This window comes from Artemia sp. Qi Xiang Cuo, chromosome 4 (assembly GCF_049724085.1).
Source record: "Artemia sp. Qi Xiang Cuo chromosome 4, ASM4972408v1, whole genome shotgun sequence".
NCBI lineage: Eukaryota > Metazoa > Arthropoda > Branchiopoda > Anostraca > Artemiidae > Artemia > Artemia sp. Qi Xiang Cuo.
Window position 1 is genome coordinate 62,940,614 of NC_142797.1, and position 24,619 is coordinate 62,965,232.

The 24,619-nt window shown below is 33.8% G+C and overlaps 1 protein-coding gene across 1 annotated transcript; it reads right to left on the reverse strand.

Moving 5' to 3' along the window:
- Positions 1–2,209: 2,209 nt before the first annotated feature.
- LOC148953314 (protein FMC1 homolog) lies at positions 2,210–24,619 on the reverse strand. The gene is made up of 2 exons (XM_089087619.1): positions 24,533–24,619; positions 2,210–3,830 (listed from the first exon to the last, which is right to left on the reverse strand). Exon 2 carries the CDS (start codon positions 3,726–3,728, stop codon positions 3,417–3,419), a length of 312 nt encoding a protein of 103 aa, XP_088943745.1. The 5' UTR covers positions 3,729–3,830; positions 24,533–24,619; the 3' UTR covers positions 2,210–3,416.

Consider the following 24,619-nt stretch of genomic DNA (forward strand, 5'->3'; position numbering starts at 1 on the left):
GATCGAAATTTTGAAAAAGTGATTTTCTTCAAAAAAAAGTCAAAAATTCTAATAAATATGCCTCTGGGGATTGTCACTTTTTGCAATTGGCACTTTTTACATGCAAGATTTATCAGCAGGAAAAAAAGGGGGAATGTATATTCCAGGTGTGTTCGAAAAGACAAGGATATTAAGGTGAAACTTCAGGAAATCAGGGAATATTGAGGGGCATTTTAAGCTAAATCTAAAGATACTATGTGCATCCTGTTCAGCAAAAAGGTGTATCTGCAATATCACAAGAACGGTTGAGGGTATTTAGTTTAAAGTTTCAGGGCATGTTAAAAAGTTGTCAGAGGGCAACCAGCCTCCCTTGCATTCTCCTTTGAGCTATCCTCTCTCTAAAAATATCTGACCAAAATTTGGAATAGCCATCTTTTGTCAAAATAGACAAAAAGTCAAATTACTAAACTTTCAGGGATGATGTAACCCCCCAGAGTAGGTTTCGTAAGTCATAAAGTCGCCCATTGTTTATATACAAGGTTGGTTATTGGGAAAAGGGGGCATATCTGATCCTGAGTCTCCAAAAAGACTAAAGGTTTAAGTTAAAACCTTTAGAAAATTTTGAGGGGCATGTCAAAAAAAATCAAAGCTCACTATATGCAGGATGGTTGTCAAAATGACACAATAGCAATATCAAAGGAACGGCTAAGAGTATTAAGTTGAAACTTTAAAGTCAAGTTGAGAGGGATGTTGAAAAAGGAACGAGTGCACCCCCCCCCCTCCCCGCTTGTCCTTTGTGATGCTTGTCTTGCAACTGATAGAGAGATTAAAAAGCCATTTTCTTCGAAAGTCACAAAGCTATGTCCCTGGGGATGGCATGCCATTACAGCCCCAGGACAAGGAATGTAAATTATGTAATTTGTCCATTTTTTACATGCATGGTTTATCATTGGGAAACAGGGGGGGGGGGGCATGTTTGATCCTCGGTTTTGCCAAAAAGGCCAAGGGTATTGAGGCAAATATCATTTGCAATATTTTAGGAATAAGTATGGGTATAAATTTGAAACTTTCAGGGCCACTACTACTATTGCTACTATTACGGCTGGAAATGAGTTTGGTTGTGACTGCAACTGTGACTAATTTCAACTGCGACAACATTCAACTGTGACTGCGATTTCTTGCAACTGCTACTATATCCACTTGTGACTATTTTTGGGGAATATTGAAGGGAATTTGGACTTAAAACTTTAATGTTTAATAAAACATCACTTTGATCTTTTGATAATTTGATGAAACTTTGATGCTGAAAAACTTGAAACTTTGGCAACCAACAACAAACAGAAATTAATGAAAAAAAAGTTCTTCAAAGAAAAGTAAACATCCATATTAAGCTTAAGATAAGCAGAAATTACTATTAAAGAGTAAATTAAACCCAAAACAAACAGAATTACATAAACATTCATAACAAACAAATATACAACAGGTACTAATGTAAATGAATAAATAAATCTGAAAACAGACAAAAATTACAACAAACAAGAGTTTGACAACTGCCCCCTTCCCCCTCCCTTAACTATAAACGTCTAAAGCCTACTCTGTCATTTCTGTTTTATTGAAAGCAAATTATATCACAGATTGTTTCTTTTTTACTTACAACACTGACAATAAAGATAAAAATTACAGAGAAATAAAATCTTGAATTGCTGAGAATTCAGCAATTAATAGTATTATATATCAAATATTCAGTTTAATTTTATTACTTCTTTCCAAGGACTGTTCAAGACACATATAGTTTTGGATAAAACGCAATTGAGACAGCAGGCTTTAGACTTCCACTGTTAAGGGAGGAGGAAGGGTGCCAAATTCTTGTTTGTAGTGATTTTTCTTCATTTTAAGTTTGATTTAAACATTCAATTAAGTTTCACTTGTTTTAAGATTTATTTATTCATTTATATTAGCAGCTGTTGTTGGTTTGCTATGATTGTTTATTTAATTTCTGTTTGTTATGGGTTTTATTTATTCCTTAAAAGTAACTTCTGGTCATTTTGAGTTTGAATTATTACAGATATATTTTTATGCTTGTCTTAAGTTTATTATGGCTCTTTTATTCTGTGAAAAACTTCTTTTTCGAGAAGTTTTTTTTTAAAATTATTTTAGAACTAAATTGCATCACAATCCCTGAGGCCAACAACATAAATTATCTACAGCTAATACTTGATCAAAAACTTAATTTCCAAAACCGCATTTACAATAAAATAAAAAAATGCTATAAAATAAACTAGAATAAACAAAAAGACTATTATAACACATTGAGGCTATAGGGAGAAAATACTATTTCAGTTTTATAAACGCTACATTAGACCTCAAATTGACTATGGGATCAATGTATATGGTGCTTGTGAAGACCAAACTGCAGAAAGTTGAAACCACACAAAATGACATTACCCACTTCATATTTTGTCTCAGGAAATCCATTAAAACTAACTTCCTGCATAAAGAGAGTAGACTATCAACTTTAAACAAAAGAAGAAATGTCCTCCCAAGTAAATATTGTGAAAGAATAAAATCAAATAGATCATATAAATACTGCACAGCATGCTAAAAAATGCATCCATCTTTAGAGGCTTAGCTCATGATCTGGAAATGTTCAATGGAATCCCCAGTTCTTGCTATGTCCACTGCCCCCAAATTCCCCCAGACCCCCCACCCTGCAACTGGATACTCCCTTAAATAAAAATCGATAGGAGAAAAACCCTTACTCATATTGGAAAAAAAACTTATATCCCTTCAGCATGTACAGAAAAATTTGTTGAATTCTCATATAGTTTTTACATAAAAATATTGCAATTGGTGATACAATTTTTGGTAATATATGTATTGTGTCAGATGAAATAAATACCATAAATATGGCCCTGGAATATGTTATAAACAGTTTTCTGCCTGGATTTAATTTAGAAAATATATCATTTGTCTAGATCCAATGTCAACCCTTGAGCTCCTAGATTTGGCCTCACAATACAAGTTAGACCTAGATACTTTTCACTGTCTAACACTCACAAATGCACTTGCTTTTAAGGATATGAAGACGTAGTTCCAATATATTCCAAGCCACTTAGGTATTATGGGTAATCATTGTGCAGATAAAATTACCAAAAATTTCCTAAATATTGACCAGCCAAGTAGGAGACCCATTGCCCAAAGAGATATCTCTTTGTGCAGATTATCAGAGGCCCCAGTGACAAATAGTAAATAGCCTCTGCTGGAATGCCCATAAATTTTAACAGAAGAAGAACAAAAAATTGCACCTTTCTTTGTGATCTGCAACTTATAACAATTAACACCATAGTCTAGACAAAAAGTATAAATATATACATTTACAACAAGCAAATTTTACTTTTAAAGAAATGTATTGTTCAATAAATTATACTAAAATGAAGCTATTTTGGATCATGAGGCAACTTAAATCCAACCATGGTGGCTGTCTGTTCAACTGTTCTTTCAGTTTTACCATGATATTCAAGCCTTATCTCATGAAACTTTCTAGAGCTCTCAAAATAGCATCTCAAATAATCAGCAACATGCTTCAATTCTTGTTGAGCTTTGCATGTTTGCTCATCAGTCAGCTCGTTCCTTCTATATTCAGATGATATCAATGCATATAAAGGGGTTTTTCTTATATCTTTCACAGATGAAGCTTTCTTAAATTCTTGCAACAAGTTGTATATCACTGTTTTTCCACTGAGTGTCATATTGCAAGAGATTCAATGTTCTGAATAATCTCTGTTGTTTCTTCTTTATATTTAGGCTCAGGACAATTTTCCCAGACTGAATTGTCGTCAGGAATATTTTTCCTGAAAGTATGAAAACTCGTATCATTAAATATATCACAAAACCTGAAACAATTGTCAACTTCTATCTCACTCAGGAATTGCAAAGCTCTAGTCATGTAGTGACAATCATTGTCCACTACCTTTTTAGTACTATTTGTAAAAATCATTTGGAAGCTATTGGCTAAAATCACTATATTTTGAATTTGGGTCTTGTCCCAGTTTGCCCAAAGAATATTGTTTGACAACGTATATGGACAATGAGGCATATAAAAAAGTGTGGATGACGTCACTCTTCTTTTACCCTCCTCATTTATCCTAATAATACAAATTTCTAAATCCTCTAAAAAGCATATTTCCTCTTGAGTAAAAACTGGATCATAACAGTAGCATTTTATATCTAACTTGTTTTTCATTAGGACTAGCAATGCCAACTGATATCTGCTGTTGAGACATGACTGAAAATTTCCAAGACCATAACATATTATTTCTTGAAATGAAAATCTCAGCAGGGATGCATTGAACTTTTCATAGAATTCACTTAAACTCAGTTCATCTAAGCAACTTTGAAAAGACCTAAAAACAAAACAAGTAAAGTTAGAATAAATAATATTCCAATATTAGAACTGACTAAAACTATCTTTCAAACCAAAAGCTAGAATTGTTCTTCACTACCATACTATACTATATTATGAAGGTCCTATATTACATCCTCAATCAATCCAGACCCTATTAACTATAGTCATTGTATAATCTAACATCCAGTAATTAAGCAGGGTATTTTGGAACTTTTTTCCACAAAGCTGAAACCCTCCATGGAAAACTTCCTATCCTGTATTCATTTAATAGAACCGAAAATGGTATATATTTATATCAAACAACATTCCAAACATTAACCAAAATATTGCAGTTTATTCTAAAGTAAGAATCCACAATCAAAGTGGGATTATTAAACAAGGCTATAATTATAGCCTTGTTTATTTTTATTAATATAATAAAAATAATTATTATATTAATAATTATAAAAACAGTGTGTATAATTTTACACACTATAATTATAGCATATATTAAACAAGGCTACTTGTGTACACCAATGAACAAATTAATTTTTTAGTTGAAGTCAAAATGCAAATTATGCCTGATGAGCTTAGGGGCACACAGGTCAGATATCTGGGTAGGATAAGGTAGCTTCTTTACAAAGTAGAGGATAGGTCAAAAACCAAAAAGATATTATAAGTCATGGTTTTTTGGTACAATCTCACAAGTGCATAAGACCTCACTAACCCCTCTCCTGTTGGTTCATTCATGGTGATCAATGTATACAAGTTGATATTTTCAAATTTTTATTTGGGTTGTGCATTTTCTTAATGCCTTTTTAATTTTTGAGATTCTTATTGCAAAGTACAGTTCATGGTAATGTAAAGCAAAAACACAGAAGAGTAGCTTCTTGCAGAATCATCAGAGAGGGGGGGGTAGCAACTGGCATATTGTCATTCCTGACTGTTTTACCAACTAAAATTTTGGTAAAAACAAAATTAACTAACAGTAGAGTCCACTAGACAAACTTAGTTGAGGACATTTCCCACTCACCCCATGTGCAATGCAGCAACTGCAACTTACTTAGCTTATTCAAAACAATATTTTTATTGAATATTTTCCACAATAACTTGTGCTAAACTGGATTTCTTGAGTCTACACAGCATAACCAGTAAAAGAAGCATAAAATAAAGAATATAATGGTATTATTTTTATTTTATGTTTGTTCTGTATATACCCAATGGGTATATAGGAGGGGGGTACTTTTCTGTTTCTTGATTACGTCTGCCTTTTGTTGAAATAGATTTAATGGCAAATAAGCAGCATCAAGAAAATAAAGAACTGGAAAATGTATAGAAAATATATATAATTTGTGCTATATGTTTGCATATTAGGGGGGGGGGGGGGGGTAAAGCAAAGGAGATTGCATTTAGGAAGGTTATAAGTATGCCAGGCTAAGTATTTTTGGGATTTTTTAAGTAGTTTTCAGAATTCTATTGGATCTAACTCTAGAATTGGGGATGTTGAGAAAGAAAAAATGTTTAGAAAACAATTCTTACTTCATAATATGTGGAATAATTGTAGTTAACACATTTTGACAACAGCTATACTATACTTACCCCTAGTCCCCCCACTAATGTGCAAATATATAGGCTAGCCCAAATTATATACTTCCTGTGCATTTTGTGATGCATTACTTTGTTTCAACATGGATATCCTTAAATTGAATCAACTGTAATGAAATCAAAAACCAGAAGTCCTATTGGAAACATGTAATTTGGGCTATATATTTACATATTAGGGGAGAGGAGGAGTAAAGTAAAGTGGAACTGTAGTAAAAATGTGCAAACTATAATTATTCTGCATATTATGAAGTAGGCCTATGAATTGATTTCTTAACATGTTTCCTTCTCAACAGCCCCAATTCTAGACTTATACTGTAACCATAAAACCATAAAAAAGAGCATAGCATTCAGTGTTGCCACTCAACCAATAGCATAAAGCAGTGCCAGTAAATGAAAAAACCAGTATTTTTGCAGTATCTTTTCTACCAAAACCCCAGCATAATTTATGGTATATTTTGATACCCATAATGCAAATATGTCACCACTAGTGTCAACAAAAACTTACTTTTTAAAAGCAATTTTTCCTTCCTACTTTTCTAGCAAATGAATACTATTCTTTATTATTTTTTAAGTGGTAGATTTTGCCACGAACTTTGATCAAGAAAGATAGAATAAGAGTTAAAAGAGACATCCCCCAGATACCCACCCCATTTGAGAAAGGGAAAAATAGTTCCCGATGATAAATTCATATCTTTTCCCCACTTTCTGGCACTCTCACCCGTTCTACTTCACCAATAGCTCGTCCAGACCATCCGTTCTCTAGAAAATTGGAAGCAGGATAATCTACTCTTTTCTGTTTTAAACTAGATTAAAAGTTTATCTATCAACGCTTGCTTCATTTTCGGAGCTTTCTTTAGAAATAATGTGTATACTGTCGTTTTGTCCCATTTTTATGTTTTTTGTTCCTCTGATATACCGGCCTTGAAAACGAAAAAAAAGAGACAAATGTGCCAGTCTACACTTCCAGTCTCCTGCCAGATCTTTTTTTATTTAAGGGAAATAGACAGTTTGACAAACTCCAAAAGACAAGAATGCTGGATTGAAAAGTTTTTACAGGCTCCACAAATATCCAAAATGACATTCTCAAACCAAATGCTCATTTTTTTCCACTTTTAAGCTTAGACACTTTGTGCTACAGAAGTAGTTTTACACAACTTACTTCCCTAAAATATATTTCAAAAAATTATTGTAAAGAATAATATAATTTGTAGTGATGCTTTTCAACAATTTTCAACTTTTAAGAGAGCACATTATTTGCTTGCTTAAAAAAGAATCTTCAGCATGGCTTGGTTTTTGATTTATCAGCATATTTTTACTCCTTCTATTGCCCCAAAGCAAAGAAGATTGTGACTCCTTTGTCTACATAAGTGCCAAAGACATAAGTGTTTGAAACTTTCTTTCTTGACCCCCCCCCCCTCCTTCTCTACCAACGCTTGACTCCATCACCAGGACAAACCCTAGTTAAAATAACTGATCGAAATTAATTGTTGAAGGTATTTGGGGACATTATAACTAGGCTTGAAAAGATTGCATCTATCTTCATGCGCACCTACGGGATTTATGGTGATACTAGAGCCTTTTTTTTTATGACAAAAGTAACTCTTACGGTTTCTGTTGGACAAATACTGTATACTTAACATGATATGTAACATTGTCTGAAAAAAAGCGGGAGGAAAATAAAAAACAAAATGGCTATCAAAAGAGCGTTACTATGATCATGACTAGATTTTAATGACAATTATCATATTAAAGATACTAAAACTTTAAAAGGAATCATTTGCATAGGTAGACAAAGGTTACTCAGTATCTGACAGCATGGTCATGCTTGTCAAGACCTAAATTGTCTGCACTACTTAAAACATTTTGATTCACAGCAGTGCTGTCACTTGAGGTTGCTTTACCATTCACTTGAAGTACACATTTAACAAGTCCCAGTTCTAGCTCCCCCTTGTCATGGCTCAACCTACCTTTTCACTGAGGGTTCATACCACATTCCACTTTTAATGTCAACGAAAGAGTTAGCAAATGAATCTGCTGACGTTTTATTGAACTAAAATGATTTTGCTGACTTTTATTGAACTAAGATGATTTTACATGTCAGTTTTGACTTCCTCTAAAAAATAAAAAATGTGCTCAGCAATGACATTTGATGTTGGCAAGAAAAAAATATTATATCAATTTTGAATTGTTTGGAAACATTACTGCTCTGGTTGCAGATTTTAGTGTAAGGATATGGCATCAATACACCATAATGTCAGAGTTGTTCAAATTTTCAAGATTCAAACCTTCAGATAAAGTTACACTCAATATGAAATACCATTTCTGGTGCATCTTTATCTTATTCCATATGCTGGAGGTATAGCACTAAAAGAGTTACTGATTACTAGGAACTGTTAGCTTGTAACTAGAGGGGTCAGAAAATAGAGGAAGTCATTTATCTTTTCAGAGAAGCAAAAATGATCTAGAATTGGTTTGATATTCATATATGAGGGACCTTTAATAAAAAAAAAAGAGTCCAATTACAACATGTGAGTATCCCACAACTTGGGAATACTCCTTGTAGAGTTTTCAAATGAAAGCCAACAGGTGGGAGCCACAGCAAGCAATATGTGTTATTCCACCCAAGTAAAGACTCAGATATTTTCATTTGGATCTTGTCATTTTGCACTGTGTTAAAGGGGATTGCAAAATTTTTTGCATTAATCTTCCAGACTCTTACCTTTTTTTTACAATTATGACTTGCAACCAGGGAATATTAATGACAGCTCAATTTCACAACTGTAACCCATGGTTATTTTTCTTCAACAAACATCTTAACTAAGTAATTTATTCCCATCAGTGATGCAATCTCCAATCTAGTTTTGTATGGGAGCACCTGTCTTCTTAACATAGTCCCTCTCTCCAACCAACTAACTGAAAATAACAGATAGCAATCCCTGATTACACTCTAACAGAGAAAGTAAATCTACCAGTAAATCCATTATGACATTACAGAAACTGACACAAACAGAGTTGTTTGGCTATAGACTGATCTATTGTCTAGTCAATATGCACTGAGAAAAGGTTAGTTTTTAGATTGACAAGAAGCTTTTCATGAAACTGAAATGCCAGAGCCTATTGAACAATGATTTTTGCTTTTATTCTAATCAAACTAGCATGGCTCAGCAAATCTGGCCATGGCATACTTTTCACAAACTTCAGCAAGTTGTCAGTGACCAACCATGAAACAGCCTAGGCTACATGAAGGAATAAGTGGTTTATAACCTACTTCCTCTTGACAGCACCTCTGCAACTTTACATTCACATTTAATTTGAATGAATAATATGCAGTAAGAAATCAGTTTAAACAACAGATAATTTTCTAAATTTTGGAATGTATGTTCTACAGGAAATGAGTGTTAGCCTATATTTGAATACACCTTACCTTAATCACCTTAATCCATTTGAGAGCTTTAAGGTCCTCTTGACCTGTAGTGCTCTTGAGTTGACAACTCCCAATTGAACCTCCACTGCCTCTTCTCCCACTCCTTGTCAAGGTGGCATTTGAAAGACTGGATGGAGGGAGCACTGACAGTTGAGTCCTTCAATTGATTCCAATGATTTATGACTCTTCTTGAGAAGTACATTTGACGGGTTCTTGATTTGGAGCTTAACTTTGGCAGCTTCTTGGAGTGTCCTCTTGTGTAATGATGGCTTGTGCTATGACTGCTGCTAAAGATGGTAGAGTTTTCTTCTCAAAGTTTGTAAGTCAGCATCATATTGCTTGCAAACATCTGTAGACGAGGGTAGGTAGCTTAGGTTGCTTGAGGTGGTTCTCATATGGAGTTTATTTTAGACTTTTCATGCATTTTGTTGCTCCCCTCTGAACATTTTTGATTAGCCTTACATCCTGCCAATAAGAAGGACCTGCAAGACACATGCCAAAATCGAGATGGAGTCTGATAAGAGCTTTATATAATTTTAGGAATATTGTTGCTTCCTGGCTACTGATGGTCCGTTTTAATAGGCCAAGGCTGGAATTTGCATAGGAAACAACATGCTGAACGTGGCTGTGGAACTTCAACTTGTCGTCAATGATGACACCAAAGTTCCTTTCTTCTTCTCTATTCTCTAGATGCTCCCTTGTTTTTGTGATGGGATTGTAAATTGAGTAGGTAGCCATTGGGTTGTTAGGTCCAAGGTGCAAAATACAGCATTTAATTGTATTGAATTGAAGGAGCCAGTCTTGAGGCCAATCCTGTAGCCTGTCTATATCATGTTGGAGGGTCTGTGGATTTGCAATGCTGAACAGTTTGGCATCATCAGCAAACAAATGCATACTATTATCTACATGATTGAAAATGTCATTGATGTACAGCAAGAAAAGTGTTGGGCCTAGTACAGTTCCCTGTGGTACCCTGCTCATTACCATGGCCTCATGGGAGTAGATTGGCTGGCCACTCAACAATACAGTATACAATACTATTGTGAGTTCTAATATATTTGCTCTTGGAAGCATGTTAATTACATGAGAAGCAGAGAGCAAACATGTGTCCCTTTTCCTGTATGGTGACCTTACTTAGTATATATTCAGTGATAAGTTATTTTGCAGTATAAATACACTGATTGAAGTCATTTCACAGTATAATTAGAAAAAAGTGTGGCATTTATCTTAAAATTGTGGTATTATACCACAAAATACAATATAAGTGGCCACACAGATAGTAATAGCCTAGCAATCTAAAAATGGCTCTTTTTGATCTAGCATGTCTCCTTCTGGAGAGCTGCTATTCTGGTAATTTACCTAAAAAGCAAGGGATAGATTTATTGTATAAAGGGTAGGGTGCAATGTCAGAAATACAAATATGACATTTGGAAAGAGGAATCATAGCTATGGTACTAGGCTACTTAGGTATAAGTGCATGGTTGGTCTACTATATAAGGAAACATGTTAAGAAAACATTTCTTACTTCATAATATGCAGAATAATCATAGCTAATATATTTTGCAGAGGGAGAACCTTTATCTTCACTTTGTTCACTGTTGTCCAATTTTTTTTTAACAAAATCCTGAAAAATAAACATGTATTCAACTGGATTTTTTGTTTTCAAATACTCTGTGATACAAAACTGGAAATACAAGGAAATAGTGAAGAAAAAGGTTCTCCCCCTGCAAAATATGTTAAAAAGGATTATTCTGTTGGGTTAGGAAAATGAAACTTTCAGGGATGGATGTACATGCTAAGGTTTGTCCCGGGAAGGTACTTTGAAGTACCTACCTCCACTCATCCCCCCTCTATATAATGGTAAATTACTGGGTAAAATTCTACTTTAGTTACTTTTGGCTATCTTGGAAAGGGGTTGGGTTAGGAAAATGAAACTTTCAGGGATGGATGTACATGCTAAGGTTTGTCCCGGGAAGGTACTTTGAAGTCCCTCCCTCCCCTCATCCCCCCCTCTATATAATGGTAAATTACTGCACATTACTAGTTGTTTTTAACTCATATTTCATCCTATATTACTATCATAAATATAAATCACTGCTTACCTTACACAACTTCTGCTTTTAACCTTGTTCATTAAAATATATTCCAAAATCCTGTTTAAATCCTAAGCCATTTAATTTTCAACCCATGCTGACTTTCTTTATGGTATATGAAACCAGCTTTGTTGTGATGTCACACTTGCCTTATCAGAAATCCTTACCCTTAAGGGTAGCAGGCACATGCCAAACAACTCTGTTGATAAGACCATTTAAACTGTAGCCTATTAATTAAGGAAAGGATTTGACAACAGAGACCAGTAAAAATAACCTAATCTTTTTTAGAGGACAAATTATATCACGGGAAGATGTTTTTGAAATCCCCCTTCCCCCCAAACTCAAAAATTTTAAAAATTCTACTTTAGAAGCTTTTTAAATATTTCTAAAGCACTAATAGATAGAGTACTAAAAACATCAGAATCGACTTCAGAGGACACCTTATATCACGGGACAATGTTTTTGAAATCCCCCTCCCCCCAAACTCAAAATTTTTAAAAATTCTAATTTATAATCTTTTAAAATATTTTAAATATTTCTAAAGCTCTACTACAGAGAGCACTACATACATCAGAATCAACTTTAGAGGACAATTTATGTCATGGGAAGATGTTTTTGAAATCCCCCTTCCCCCCAAACTCAAAATTTTACAAAATACTATTTTAGAAGATTTTAAAATATTTCTAAAGTTCTAATACATACAGTTCTAAATACATCATAATTGACTTCAGAGGACACGTTATATCACGGGAAGAGGTTTTTGAAATCACCCTTCCCCCCAAACTCAAAATTTTCTAAAATTCTAATTTAGAATATTTTTAAATATTTATAAAGTATTAAAATATACAGTGCTAAAAACATCATAATCGACTTCAGAGGACACGTTATATCACAGGAAGAGGTTTTTAAAATCCCCCTTCTCCCCAAACTCAAAATTTTCTAAAATTCTACTTTAGGAGCTTTTTAAATATTTCTAAAGCACTAATACATAGAGTGCTAAAAACATCATAATCGTCTTCAGAGGACACGTTATATCACTGGAAGAGTTTTTTAAAATCCCCCTTCCCCCAAACTCAAAATTTTCCAAAATTTTACTTTAGAAGCTTTTTTAAATATTTATAAAGCGCTATAAGAAAAAGTGCTAAAAACATCAGAATCAACTTCAGAGGATACGTTATATCACGGTAAGAGGCTTTTAAAATCCCCGTCCCCCCAAACTCAAAATTTTCTAAAATTCTACTTTAGGAGCTTTTTAATTATTTCTAAAGCACTAAAACATCTAGTACTAAAAACATCAGACTTAACTTCAGAGGACACGTTATATCACGGGACGATTTGTGTGAACTGCGGCCGCCCCCCCAGCTCTAAATTTTTCAAAATTCTAGTTTAGAAGCTTTTAAAATATTTTAAATATTTCTAAAGCGCTACTACATAGAGCGCTACATACATCAGAATCAACTTTAGAGGACAATTTATTTCATGGGAAGATGTTTTTGAAATCCCCCTTCCCCCCAAACTCAAAATTTTCCAAAATTCTATTTTAGAAGCTTTTTAAATATTTCTAAAGCACTAATAGATAGAGTGCTAAAAACATCATAATCAACTTCAGAGGACACGTTATATCAGGGGAAGATGTTTTTGAAATCACCCTTCCCCCCAAACTCAAAATTTTCTAAAATTCTACTATAGAAGATTTTAAAATATTTCTAAAGTATTAATAGATACAGTGATAAAAACATCACAATCGACTTAAGAGGACACGGTATCTCACGGGAAGATGTTTTTTAAATCCCCCTTCTCCCCAAACTCAAAATTTTCTAAAATTATACTTTAGTAGCTTTTTAAATATTTCTAAAGTAGTAAGAGATAGAGTGCTAAAAACATCAGAATCGACTTCAGAGGACACGTTATATCACGGGAAGAGGTTTTTAAAATCCCCCTTCCCCCAAACTCAAAATTTTACAAAATTTTACTTTCAAAGATTTTTTACATATTTCTAAAGATCTAACAGATAAAGTGCTAAAAACATCAGAATCGACTTCAGAAGACACGTTATATCACGGGAAGAGGTTTTTGAAATCACCCGTCCCCCCAAACTCAAAATTTTCTAAAATTATACTTAAGTTTCTTTTTAAATATTTATAAATTTATTAAAGAGAGAGTGATAAAAAAATCAGACTCTACTTCAAAGGGCGCATTATATCACGGGCCGAGGTTTTTTAAATCCACCTACTCCCAAACCTCAAAATATACTAAACTTGTACTGTATTAGATTGTAAAATATTTCTAAAGAACTAAGACATAGAGTGCTAAAAACATCAGAATCGACTTCAGAGGACACGTTATATCACGGGAAGAGGTTTTTAAAATCCCCCTTCCCCCAAACTCAAAATTTTACAAAATTTTAATTTCTAATATTTTTTAAATATTTCTAAAGCGCTAAAAGATACAGTGCTAAAAACATCAGAATCGACTTCAGAGGACACGTTATATCACGGGAAAAGCTTTTAAAATCCCACTTCCCCCCAAACTCAAAATTTTCTAAAATTATACTTTAGGAACTTTTTAAATATTTCTAAAGCGCTAAAACATAGAGTGCTAAAAACATCAGACTCGACTTCAGAGGACACGTTATATCACGGGAAGAGGTTCTTAAAATCCTCCTTCCCCCCAAACTCAAAATTTTCCAAAATTCTACTTTAGAAGCTTTTTAAATATTTCTAAAGCATTAATAGATAGAGTGCTAAAAACAGCAGAATCGACTTCAGAGGACACGTTATATCACGGGAAGAGGATTTTAAAATCCTCCTTCCCCCCAAACTCAAAATTTTCTAAAATTCTACTTTAGGAGCTTTTTAAATATTTCTAAAGCGCTAAGACATAGAGAGCTACAAACATCAGAATCATCTTTAGAGGACAAATTATATGATGGGAAGATGTTTTTGAAATCCCCCTTCCCCCCAAACTCAAAATTTTCCAAAATTATACTTTAGAAGCTTTTTAAATATTTCTAAAGCACTAATAGATAGAGCGCTACAAATATCTGAATCTACTTCAGAGGACAAATTATGTTATGGGAAGATGTTTTTGAAATCCCCCTTCCCCCAAACTCAAAATTTTCCAAAATTTGGCTTTTGAAGTTTTTTTAAATATTTCTAAAGCGCTAAGACATAGAGTGCTACAAACATCAGAATCAACTGTAGAGGATAAATTATGTTATGGGAAGATGTTTGTGAAATCCCTCTTCCCCCCAAACTCAAAATTTTCTAAAATTCTTCTGTAGGAGCTTTTTAAATATTTCTAAAGTACTAAGACAAAGAGCGCTAAAAAAATCAGAATCGACTTCAGAGGACACGTTATATAACGGGAAGAGGTTTTTAAAATCCCCCCTCCCCCCAAACTCAAAATTTTACAAAATTTTACTTTAGAATCTTTTTTAAATATTTCTAAATCGCTAAGACATAGAGAGCTACAACCATCAGAATCCACTGAAGAGGATAAATTATGTTATGGGAAGATGTTTTTGAAATCCCCCTTCCCCCCAAACTCAAAATTTTACAAAATTTTACTTTAGAAGCTTTTTAAATATTTTTAAAGCGCTAAGACATAGAGCGCTACAAACATCAGAATCGGCTTCAGAGGACACGTTATATCACAGGAAGAGGTTTTTAAAATCCCCCTTCCCCCAAACTCAAAATTTTCCAAAATTTTACTTTCGAAGCTTTTTTAAATATTTCTAAAGCGCTAAAAGAAACAGTGCTAAAAACATCAGAATCAACTTCAGAGGATACGTTATATCACGGGATGAGGCTTTTAAATTCCCCTTCCCCCCAAACTCAAAATTTTCTAAAATTCTACTTTAGGAGCTTTTTAAATATTTCTAAAGCGATAAAACATAGAGTACTACAAACATCAGAATCGACGTCAGATGACACGTTAGATCACGGGAAGATTTTTTTGAAATCCCCCGGCCCCCCCATCTCAAGATTTTTCAAAATTCTACTTTAGAAGCTTTTAAATTATTTAAAATATTTCTAAAGCGATAAGACATATAGCGCTACAGACATAAAAATCAACTGTAGAGGACACTTTATGTCATGGGAAGATGTTTTTGAAATCCCCCTTCCCCCCAAACTCAAAATTTTCAAAAATTCTACTTTAGAAGCTTTTTGAATATTTCTAAAGCACTAAGAGATAGAGTGCTAAAAACATCAGAATCGACTTCAGAGGACACGTTATATCACGGGAAGAGGTTTTTTAAATCACCCTTCACCCCAAACTCAAAATTTACAAAAATTCTACTTTAGAAGCTTTTAAAATATTTCTAAAGTACTAAAAGATACAGAGCTAAAAACATCAGACTCGACTTCAGAGGACACGTTATATCACGGGAAGAGGTTTTTAAAATCCCCCTTCCCCCCAAACAAAAAAATAACTAAAATTATACTTAATTAGATTTGAAAATATTTCTAAAGAACTAAGACATAGAGTGCTAAAAACATCAGAATCGACTTCAGAGGACACTTTATATCACGGGAAGAGGTTTTTAAAATCCCCCTTCCCCCAAACACAAAATTATACATTCGATTTTTTTTTAATTATTTTTAAAGCTCTAAAAGATACAGTGCTAAAAACATCAGAATCGACTTCAGAGGACACGTTATATCACGGGACAAGGTTTTTGAAATCACCCTTCCCCCCAAACTCAAAATTTTCTAAAATTCTACTTTAGAAGCTTTTAAAATATTTCTAAAGAATTAAAACATACAGTGCTAAAAACATCAGAATCGACTTCAGAGGACACGTTATATCACGGGAAGAGGTTTTTAAAATCCCCCTTCTCCCCAAACTCAAAATTTTCTAAAATTATACTTTAGGAGCTTTTTAAATATTTATAAATCACTAATACATACAGTGCTAAAAACATCAGAATCGACTTCAGAGGGCACGTTATATCACAGGACGAGGTTTTTAAAATCCCCCTTCCCCCAAACTCAAAATTTTCCAAAATTTTACTTTAGAAGATTTTTTAAATATTTCTAAAGCGCTAAAAGATACAGTGCTAAAAACATCAGAATCGACTTCAGAGGACACGTTATATCACGGGAACAGCTTTTAAAATCCCCCTTCCCCCTAAACTCAAAATTTTCTAAAATTCTACTTTAGGAACTTTTTAAATAGTTCTAAATCGCTAACACATAGAGTACTAAAAACATCAGAATCGACTTCAGAGGACACGTTATTTCACGGGAAGAGGTTTTTAAAATCCTCCTTCCCCCCAAACTCAAAATTTTCCAAAATTCTACTTTAGAATCTTTTAAAATATTTCTAAATCACTAATAGATAGAGTGCTAAATACATCATAATCGACTTCAGAGGACACGTTATATCACGTGAAGATGCTTTTAAAATCCCCCTTCCCCCCACACTCAAAATTTTCTAAAATTATACTTTATTAGCTTTTTAAATATATACACATTTAACATAAAGCTAGCACTAAAAACCAAATAAGCCACTTTAGAGTACTTAGGATAGTAGGGGCAGTTTTGGTATAAATCCAACGTCCACCAACCCTCAAATTATAACACAATTATACTTTATTTTCTGGGTTAATATATACATAGAACTCAGAGATATATAGATAAAAATATCGGACTCTACATCAGAGAAAACAGTATTTTTTGGTAAGATGTTTTTGAAATCCCCCTTCCCCCAAACTCAAAATTTTCCAAAATTTTGCTTTTGAAGTTTTTTTAAATATTTCTAAAGCGCTAAGACATAGAGTGCTACCAACATCAGAATCAACTGTAGAGGATAAATGATGTTATGGGAAGATGTTTTTGAAATCCCCCTTCCCCCCTAACTCAAAATTTTCCAAAATTCTATTTTAGAAGCTTTTTAAATATTTCTAAAGTACTAATAGATAGAGTGCTAAAAACATCAAAATCAACTTCAGAGGACACGTTATATCACGGGAAGAGGTTTTTGAAATCACCCTTCACCCCAAACTCAAAATTTTCTAAAATTCTACTTTAGAAGCTTTTAAAATATTTCTAAAGTATTAAAAGATACAGTGCTAAAAAAATCATAATCGACTTAAGATGACACGTTATATCACGGTAAGTGGTTTTTAAAATCACCCTGCCCCCCACACACACACTATTATAAATTTCTGATTTATTATCTTATAATTTTTTTCTACAGCAATTTGAGAGTGATTTAACGAAAATAAAGTCACGACATAATTTTACCCTTGCGAAAATATTCCGAGGTTTTTAATATCCCCCTTCCCCCAACCAAAAAAAATTACAAAATTTTAATATAGTAGCAGTTTTACATATCACTACAGATATACTAGATAAAGTGCTAAAATCATAAGAATCGACTTCAGAAGACACGTGATATCACGGGACGAGGTTTTTGAAATCACCCTTCACCCCAAACTCAAAATGTTCTAAAATTATACTTTATAAGCTTTTAAAATATTTCTAAAGTATTAAAAGATACAGTGCTAAAAACATCAGAATCGACTTCAGAGGACACGTTATATCACGGGAAGAGGTTTTTAAAATCCCCCTTCTCCCCAAACTCAAAATTTTCTAAAATTCTACTTTAGGAGCTTTTTAAATATTTCTAAAACAATAATAGATACAGTGCTAAAAACATCAGAATTGACTTCAGAGGGCACGTTATATCACGGGAAGAGATTTTTAAAATCCCCCTTCCCCCAAACTCAAAATTTTACAAAATTTTACTTTCGAAGATTTTTTAAATATTTCTAAAGAGCTAAAAGATACAGTGCTAAAAACATCAGAATCGACTTCAGAGGACACGTTATATCACGGGAAAAGCTTTTAAAATCCCCCTTCCCCCTAAACTCAAAATTTTATAAAATTCTACTTTAGGAACTTTTTAAATATTTCTAAAGCGCTAAAACATAGAGTGCTAAAAACATAAGAATGGACTTCAGAGGACACGTTATATCACGGGAAGAGGTTTTTAAAATCCACCTTCCCCCCAAACTCAAAATTTTCCAAAATTCTACTTTAGAAGCTTTTAAAATATTTCTAAAGCACTAATAGATATAGTGCTAAAAACATCATAATCTACTTCAGAGGACACGTTATATCACGGGAAGAAGTTTTTAAAATCCCCCTTCCCCCCAAACTCAAAATTTTCTAAAATTCTACTTTAGGAGCTTTTTAAATATTTCTAAAGCTCTAAGACATAGAGCGCTACAAACATCAGAATCATCTTTAGAGTACAAATAATATTATGGTCAGATGTTTTTTAAATCCCCCGTCCCCACAAACTCAAAATTTTCAAAAATTATACTTTAGAAGTTTTTTAAATATTTCCATAGCAATTATATATAGAGAACTACAAATATCGGAATCGACTTCAGATGACAAATTATGTTATGGGAAGATTTTTTTGAAATCCCCCTCCCCCCAAACTCAAAATTTTCCAAAATTTTGCTTTTGAAGTTTTTTTAAATATTTCTAAAGCGCTAAGACATAGAGTGCTACAAACATCAGAATCAACTGTAGAGGATAAATTATGTTATGGGAAGATGTTTGTGAAGATGAAGCGCTAAGACATAGAGCGCTACAAACATCAGAATCAACTTTAGAGGACAATTTATGTTACGGGAAGATGTTTTTTATGTCATGGGAAGATGTTTTTGAAATAGCCATTGAAATTTTGACAAAACAACATTTTACCTTAATTTTCAGTTATCAGTTGCTTTTTCTCTGGCTTTAGTTCTGAAAGCGCAATTTCAGTTATTTGAGCAGAATTTTAAGCCATATCAATGTTTTATTTCCAAAATTTTGGAAATGTAATTGCATACATTTGAAACCTTATAAGTTGGGATTGAGCAAAGTTTTGAAGCTGAAAACAATTTTGTTGTAGGCCTACTTCATTTAAACAGAAGATCTATTTTGCAAGGTTCCGTTGCTATAACTCACAAATTTTTAAAGGTTATTCAAAGTTTTAGAAATCCCCCTTACCATTCATCCCTTTCCCCCTTCATACTCTAAAATCTGGTTGATAATTTGAAAAGCCTTAGGTACCACGGGGGTATTTTTTGGGGGGGAGGGGGGATGTTCCGTGAGGGTCTTTCCCGTGGGGGGGGGGATATTTTCTGCGGGGGGGTATTTTCCGGGGGGAATTTCCGGCGGGGATTCGCCAAGAACCACAAATTTGATGGTATGAGTTTTATTAAAATCTTTTACTTTTAGGGGTTGTTTCCCCCTTTTACAAAACTCAGACAAATTTGTTAGACATGCAATTTATCAACCAGATTTTAGAGTATTATTCCGGTGCAACACGTTGCAACGAAATGGTCAGCTTAGATTAGTATAAGCAGGGGCACCGCGAGCAGGTTGCTGACCACCGCCCCCGCCCACCCCCTCCCCCCGCTATCAAATCTCCTTTCAACTAACCTTTGCACCCTCGAAAGAAAATTTTTATATAAGTTCCAACATTTTTTACATATTTTAAATCTCGGATGTAAAAAATAAAATCAAAATTTTTCATCCTGATATGATTAAGCTATTTTAATATGTTTTATGTGGTTACCCAACTCAAAATGTTAAGGGGTTTCCAAAAAAAAAATAATCAAAACGAATATCTATTATTCGGTCCTTGTGCATTATAAATAAAACACTGCTCTAGACTGTAAAAGGAAACAAGACAAAAGGGTATTTTTTATACAAATGGATCGCCAAACGTTATTTCCTATTGCTTTTACAATATTTAAACTGTTGTTTTTTGGGTTTAGGGAGGGAAAAAGGTACCTAGGTTAGTTTACATATTTAATATATGCTCTGATTTACCCCCCCCCCCACCCCCTAATGTGCAAATATATAGCCCAAATTTGTTTCTAAACTATTATATTTTAATACTATTTTATTTTATTTCATTACCAGTAACCAAACTTAACTTCTTTCGTGTATAGTGGTGAGTTATTTATAATGCACAAGTACCGAATAATCTATAGTCAAATATTTACTTCTGCCCCCTCGCTCCCCCTCCCTATTTACACTTTAATAACGTCTTGTAACTTCAAGAATGAAGATTGCTACACTAAACTATTTGGACAAAAAAATTTGAATTGCTTTAATAACAAATGGGGTTAGATACAGTAAATTGACAAATTTTCTGTTACAATGTTTTAAAAATTAATTAGTAAACAATACCCATAAAAAACAATTTCGTTGGGGTTATAAAGCTCTAATATATGTTTCAAGAAAGGGTGCATTCTCAAGGAGATTGAATATTTTTTTTTTAAATAGTGCTCTGCCAGATATCCTTCCATATGTTCTTCTCTTCTGCCATATCTGGGTATATTGTCTTGAACGTCACGCCAGTGTCTTTCAATGGTTTGTGTGTGAGCACCTGTTGCAGGGTCAACAAAATTTATGCTGTGGTTGACGCGTAAATGCTGATAGCCCTGGCTAGCCAGGCAATCGTAGGCCCTCCAACAGTTGCTGATAATTGTTGTCCCTGGCAGGATTCGGTTTTGGATAATTCCCAACAACGTGGCACTACTTCTATCCAGCACAGAAACCATGAATGAATTACCAGTTCCTCGCTCTATTCCACCAAATACCCATTTACCCTTGACAATCCGACCACTATTATATTTACGCTTCCCAAATTGGGCTTCATCTATCTCAACAATGACTCCTCCTCCCAAAGGAGCGAAGTTTGAATGACATATGTACATAAAAACCTCTCTTCAGAACTGGCTCCAATCCACAAAGGTTTGTTTACAACAAGTAACATTGTTGATCATGAAATCCTTCCTTGGAGGCGGTATTTGAAGCCAAATCCTCAAAAAACGGAAATTTTCTAGCTCAGAAAGGTGTGAACGAGCCATCCATGTTTTGTCATAGATCCATTTTGAAAAATTACACTTAACCTGAGAATATTCACGGCCACCTCGGATAGGTATAAGCCTAGACTTCTGGCAACGGAACGAATTTCTATATTTTACGCAAATCTGCCAACAAAAATCGCAATTCCTGCTTCTCAATAACATGCCATGGTTATAATACAACCCTAAGACTGCCTCAACAGTACGAAATTGAACGATACCACCACAGAAATTTATTTCACAAAAATTGCAAGACATATCTCAATAATTGTCATTTACAGACTGAAGCTGTAACTCGTAATATCTGTTGAAGCATTAATTAATTGTTTCATTGTTAAACGGCGGGAATAGTCAAACAAAGATAACAGTGAATTGGGTTATAAATATATTGGAAAGATAGGTCAACTTAGTATGCGTTTTTCCTGCATTTGAAATAGTCGCTTCTTAACAGATGTAAATATCCTAGTCGATTCTGATGTTTTTAGCACTCTATCTATTAGTGCTTTAGAAATATTTAAAAAGCTCCTAAAGTAGAATTTTAGAAAATTTTGAGTTTGGGGAGAAGGGGGATTTTAAAAACCTCTTCCCGTCATATAACGTGTCCTCTGAAGTCGATTCTGATGTTTTTAGCACTGTATCTTTTAGTACTTTAGAAATATTTTAAAAGCTTCTAAAGTAGAATTTTAGAAAATTTTGAGTTTGGGGGGAAGGGTGATTTCAAAAACCTCTTCCCGTGAGATAAAGTGTCCTCTGAAGTCGATTTTGATGTTTTTAGCACTCTATCTATTAGTGCTTTAGAAATATTTAAAAAGCTTCTAAAGTAGAATTTTTGAAAATTTTGAGTTTGGGGGGAAGGGGGATTTCAAAAACATCTTCCCATGACATAAAGTGTCCTCTCAAGTTGATTCTGATGTATGTAGCGCTCGATGTCGTAGCTCTTTAGAAATATTTTAAAAGCTTCTAAAGTAGAATTGCGCAAAATTTTGAGTGGGGGGGGCGGTGTGAGTTCAAAAAAAATCGTCCCGTGATTTAACGTGTCCTCTGAAGTCGAGTCTGAGATTTATAGCACTCTATGTTTTATCGCGTTAGAAGTATTTAAGAAGCTACTAAAGTATAATTTTAGAAAATTTTGAGTTTGGGGGGAAGGGGATTTTAACAGCCTCGTCCCATGATATCTCATCTCCTCTTACGTGGATTCTTAAGTTGTGATCTCTTTATCTAGTAGAGCTTTAGAAATTAGTAAAAAAGATGCTGAAGTAAAATTTTGGAAAACTGGGAGTGGGGGGGAAGGGGGATTTAGAAATACTCGTACCGTGATATAACGTGTCCTCTGAATTTGAGTCTGATGTTTCTATCACTCTATGTATTAGTTCTATAGAAATATTTTAAAAGCTCCTAAAGTAGAATTTTAGAAAATTTTGAGTTTGGGGAGAAGGGGGATTTTAAAAACCTCTTCCCGTGATATAACGTGTCCTCTGAAGTAGATTGTGATGTTTTTAGCACTGTATCTATTAATACTTTAGAAATATTTTAAAAGATACTAAAGTAGAATTTTAGAAAATTTTGAGTTTGGGGTGACGGGTGATTTGAAAAACCTCTTCCATTGATATAACGTGTCCTCTGAAGTCGATTCTGATGTTTTTAGCACTCTATCTATTAGAGCTTTAGAAATATTTAAAAAGATTCTAAAATATAATTTTGGAAAATTTTGAGTTTGGGGGAAGGGGGATTTCAAAAACATCTTCCCATGACATAAATTGTCCTCTAAAGTTGATTCTGATGTCTGTAGCGCTGTATGTCGTAGGGCTTTAGAAATATTTAAAATATTTTAAAAGCTTCTAGAGTAGAATTTTGCAAAATTTTGAGTTTGGGGGGACGGGGGATTTCAAAAACATCTTCCCGTGATATAACGTGTCCTCTGAAGTCGATTCTGATGTTTTTAGCACTGTATCTTTTAGTACTTTAGAAATATTTTAAAAGCTTCTAAAGTAGAATTTTAGAAAATTTTGAGTTTGGCGAAGGGTGATTTCAAAAACCTTTTCCCGTGATATAATGTGTCCTCTGAAGTCAATTCTGATGTTTTTAGCACTCTATCTTTTAGTACTTTAGAAATATTTTAAAAGCTTCTAAAGCAGAATTTTAGAAAATTTTAAGTTTGGGTGGAAGGGGAACTTCAAAAACATCTTCCCATGACATAATTTGTCCTCTAAAAAGGACTAGGTTATTTTTACTGGTCTCTTGTCAAATCCTTTCCCTAATTAATACAGTTTAAATGGTCTTATCAACAGAGTTGTTTGGCATGTGCCTGCTACCCTTAAGGGTAAGGATTTCTGATAAGGCAAGTGTGACATCACAACAAAGCTGGTTTCATATACCATAAAGAAAGTCAGCATGGGTTGAAAATTAAATGGCTTAGGATTTAAATAGGATTTTGGAATATATTTTAATGAACAAGTTTAAAAGCAGAAGTTGTGTAAGGTAAGCAGTGATTTATATTTATGATAGTAATATAGGATGAAATATGAGTTAAAAACAACTAGTAATGTGCAGTAATTTACCATTATATAGAGGGGGGAGGAGGGGAGGTAGGTACTTCAAAGTACCTTCCCGGGACAAACCTTAGCATGTACATCCATCCCTGAAAGTTTCATTTTCCTAACCCAACCCCTTTCCAAGATAGCCAAAAGTAACTAAAGTAGAATTTTATTTCATCCTATATTACTATCATAAATATAAATCACTGCTTACCTTACACAACTTCTGCTTTTAACCTTGTTCATTAAAATATATTCCAAAAGTAACTAAAGTAGAATTTTACCGGCCTATATAATAAAGTAAGAATTGCTTTCTTAACAAGTTTCCTTAGCCTATGTAGCCTAGTGGACTAACCCTGCACTAATAACACCTAATTCTATTTAGGAACATCTTTCCTTCTGAAGACCCAATCAAATCTCCAGTCTATTTCGGGAATGGGTAACAGGTACATTAGCCTACCTCATTCAACCTAGACCAAAGTAGCTTATTTCCTTTACAAAGTGAGATTAGCCTGGGCTATCATTTTTCCTGTCTAGCAGAATTTGACAAGAAAGATTCCAGAAGAGATAATCAGCTACAATGAGCTAATATGACCTATTGATAAACTTATGCTCAAATAAGACTATTACCCCTTCAATCTGTCTTTCTCCAATGTTTTTTTCTTTTTTCCTTTTCTTTTTACAAGTCGAAAATGATCCATTCTGCCAAGTTGCCAC